This window comes from Elaeis guineensis, chromosome 5, assembly GCF_000442705.2.
Source record: "Elaeis guineensis isolate ETL-2024a chromosome 5, EG11, whole genome shotgun sequence".
NCBI lineage: Eukaryota > Viridiplantae > Streptophyta > Magnoliopsida > Arecales > Arecaceae > Elaeis > Elaeis guineensis.
Genome location: NC_025997.2, coordinates 39,260,163 through 39,263,951, shown reverse-complemented (window position 1 = coordinate 39,263,951; position 3,789 = coordinate 39,260,163). Strand labels below are relative to the sequence as shown.

The window sequence follows — 3,789 nt, the reverse complement described above, 5'->3', positions numbered from 1 at the left end:
GATGTCCACAAGGGGCCAAATGTTGGAACTTCCAGTCCGCAACCAACAATAAGAAATAGGGGATCCAAAGCAGCAGCTTTAAAAGCAAACACGGGAATTCCATCACTACAATCAAAGTGGGTGTCAACATCATCTACTTGTCTCAGCCAAATTCAAATTTGGCTAGCCCTGTCTGATCCACCTAGTAGCCCACCCGCTCTTAATAAAACATCAACCTCAGGAAGAATCTTCGGGACCCAGCTTTCCCTTCCACCACCACCATTTCCCACAACAGGAGTTCCTTACTTGCAGTCCTTCCATTCCAAGGAAGTCCTGGGACCAATCCAATCCTTCTTATGCTAACTCCCCTATCTCATCTAAGCTTCCTCTTCCTTCCACCATGGTCCAAAGAATAGCAGCTTACAAGCTTGGTTCTCAAACCAAATCAAAGAAGGAGCCTGTTAGACATGAGAGGAATCTATCTTCTTATCAGCAACAAGATTCAAGAAGCAAGGGAAGAGGTGATACCAAGAAGAAGGTGAAAACCGCCAAGATCTCAGACTTAGAAAGTGAGCAGGTCCAGTTCAACCAGCCTACCATGCACAAGTGGTCATCTGCTATCAAGGTAGCAGATCAGCTGCCCAATTATATGAAGCCCACAAGCAGTTCAGATGCAAGGAAGGAGCAATTCAAGGTAACTAGTCACTCCCCAACCACTAGTGATAGGATTAGAAGCCCAAGAAATTTGAGTAATTTGAATTACTCAAAGCCCTCCCCTTCTTCTCCTGATGGCTCTGGCCTTAGACATGTGAAAGTATTGAAAAGGAAACCTAGTGTGAGACAAGTAAGGCCTTGGATGAAGAGGAGCCTAGGAATTGCTCTTTGTCCCAAGCTAAATGTGAACAGGGCCACCTGCTCATCAACTCTTAAGGATTCGAAGTTTCCGCAGGCTTTGGACCTCAATCCAGGAGGGACCGAAGCCGAAGGGACTTCGGTCATGAAGGTTTGCCCTTACAAATATTGCTCTCTGAATGGCCATAGACATGAGCCTCTGCCTCCTCTGAAATGCTTCTTGTCATCAAGGAGGAAGCTGCTCAAAACCCAAAAGAGTATGAAGCTAAAGGGGGTGTCTCCATTCAGAAAGAAAGGACCAGGGAAGGATGAAAAGGAGGTAGACACAGGACAAGCAGTAATTAGTAAGGCCCCATCTGCTTTGGAGATTCTTATGGAAGAAGTTGCCGATGATTTCTTTGTGAAGATCTATGCTAAACCACAAAAACAGATTTTAGAAGCAGTTACTTGTAATGAAACATGCCTCCAAGCGAAGGATGACACAGAAAATCCAAAAGTTCTGAATAACTTACAACTCACTAAAGATGATGGGGAGGGTGCCAAGAGCAAAGAAGACGATGGAATGAATGTTGCAGATGAGAACGATGAAAGTAATTCAGTTATTAGCTTCGAAGATGATATCGACCAGAATACTGACATTTCGATTGAAGAAATGGATGTCATGACAATTTTTCTTGAATATGTTAATTGTGATCAACAAGAAGAAGATGACGAAGGGAACTCCACTAGCTTGGTTCAAAAAGACGATGCAGAATTGAGTTTAGAATGCCAAGTTGCAGATGGATTGGGCAAAGACGGTGAAGATCTTGCAGATGGTGTAATCAAGGTACCTTCTGAGGCCAGTGAAATGGATTTGGAAGAGGATGCAGACCAATTCCCTGATAATAAGACCGACTACTCTGAGTACACTGATGGTCTAGGTCCACAATTTGGACGTTTGTTCGAAGATAATGATCCCAGTAATGGGCTTTCTCTTAGTTCAGAGATTACTTCAGTCGCATGTGAAATAGCTGAAGCTGATGTAGAGTCACCTTGTGTTGCATATGAAGAATTTACTGAGTTTGATCATACCGCAGCTTGTGAAGGCATTAGTTCTGATAAAAATGATGTCTACTCTGATGAGGGAAAAGAAAGTTCGGCAATTGATTCTGCAGGCTGTGACTACAATATTCAAGATCAGAATTCTGGATCTCTAACTTCCAAGTCACTCGAAGCCAAATTGTTGAAGGAAAATGATCTAGGTGACCCTCCTCGTAGCAAAGAGAACAACTCCAGCATGAGCTTTCTGGGTTATTTGGAAGACTCCAAGGGACCAGAAGAAGGCAGAGAAACAAAACACCACTTTCGCAGACAGGACGGTGATGGTGAAGGACCTGAAGCAATAAATCTGGAAGCAACTATTATCTTAGACAATGGAAGTGCAGGACAAACAATGCTCAGTGATGGCACCAACGAAGAGGTCAACAGGAATGAAGAAGTTGAAGATGCCAGTTCCTTGTCCAATGTCGGCCTTTCTGATTCTAATGATGGATCCACTGGAAAGAAAAATGATGCTGCTGACGTTGATCACATCCAAGCAGAAACTGAGACCAAAGTCCAGGAATATGATGATACGTCTGAAGAAATGAGCATTCTTATGAAAATCCATATTTCTTTTAACGATCTACCAGATGAGGTTGACCCAGGCGACAAGAGGGAGAAGTCAGAAAAAGAGCATCAAGAGGAAGTCAATGAAATAGATGTAGTGCAAATTAAGGATAATTTGGAGATTTGTCTCACAACTAGCAATCAAGGCCCAGAAATAGATGGGATCACCAATACTGCAGCAGCATTCTCCAACCAAGCTCCTACTGAGGCGGGTGGTGAGCAAAAGCCAAAAATAAGCATAGTGAGAAAGAGAAGAACTGACGAAGAGGAGCAAATGAAAGAATTTAACCCACGAGCACCAAACTTCCTCCCAGTTGAACCTGATCCAGAAGCAGAAAAGGTTGATCTCAGGCATCAGGAGATGGATGAAAGAAAGAATGCAGATGAATGGATGATAGACCATGCACTCCAGCAGGCAGTAACAAAATTGGCTTCAGCTCGGAAGAAGAAAGTAGCACTACTTGTGGAAGCTTTTGAGACTGTGATGCCAATGCCTATGTGTGAACAAGCAGTGCAACATGACAGTCAAGGCTTCGACCATGCGAGGCCTATACAAGCATGCAATTAATGACTTTAGAGGTAAATGTATTTAAAATACTGTTGATGGCTTCTTTAGTTTTATCATAAGTTTAACAGAACCTTTGTATTCTAATTTTCTTTTTTTTTTTTTCACTTCTTCATTGTAGGTATGCTTGAAGCTGAACTGCAGTCTTAAAATGTAACAAAGGGTCACTGCAATCTTAGCCCTAGGGAACATGTACAGTGACAGAGAATGTTTTGTAGCAATTATAGTTATTTATCATGCAGGTATGATGAAGATAAGAGAAGCACATTACGACAGAGCAAAGGAAATGTAAATATCCATAACTTAAGCAATGTGATCCTAACTATTTGATCTTAATGATTATGTTGTCTGATATTGTGATCAAGTAGAATAATCAGAGGGTGCTTTGTTTAGAAGAAAAGATTATATTTGGTTTCTTCAAGCGGATTATGTCCTCAGGTCTTGTAGAGACCACAATTAACCACTAAATGAATATAACTAGAATTATATGTATGAATGCTTTCCAGTTATTTTAGAAAAGCTAATCTTTGATATGACTTCATTCTCCTCTATGCTATTTGTGAAGTACATGTTAACTATGCTCCTTGTCAGAATTATATGCAAGTGCCCTGAGGGCTCCATAAGCTAAATTATCAGATTTCTCATTATATGGATACGGCATGCAAGACACAGAGTATATTTGGTTATAGAAGTTCCAACTAAAATTTTGAAGCTGTCGCATATTTAACAGAAACATTAACATGACA

The 3,789-nt window shown here is 41.3% G+C and overlaps 1 protein-coding gene across 1 annotated transcript; it reads left to right on the top strand.

Annotated features, from left to right (window-relative positions):
• Positions 1–205: 205 nt before the first annotated feature.
• On the top strand, positions 206–3,395 carry LOC105034663 (uncharacterized). Its single transcript, XM_010909901.4, has 2 exons — positions 206–3,057; positions 3,165–3,395. The coding sequence occupies exon 1, from the start codon at positions 380–382 to the stop codon at positions 3,044–3,046; it is 2,667 nt and encodes an 888-aa protein (XP_010908203.1). The 5' UTR covers positions 206–379; the 3' UTR covers positions 3,047–3,057; positions 3,165–3,395.
• Positions 3,396–3,789: the final 394 nt, after the last annotated feature.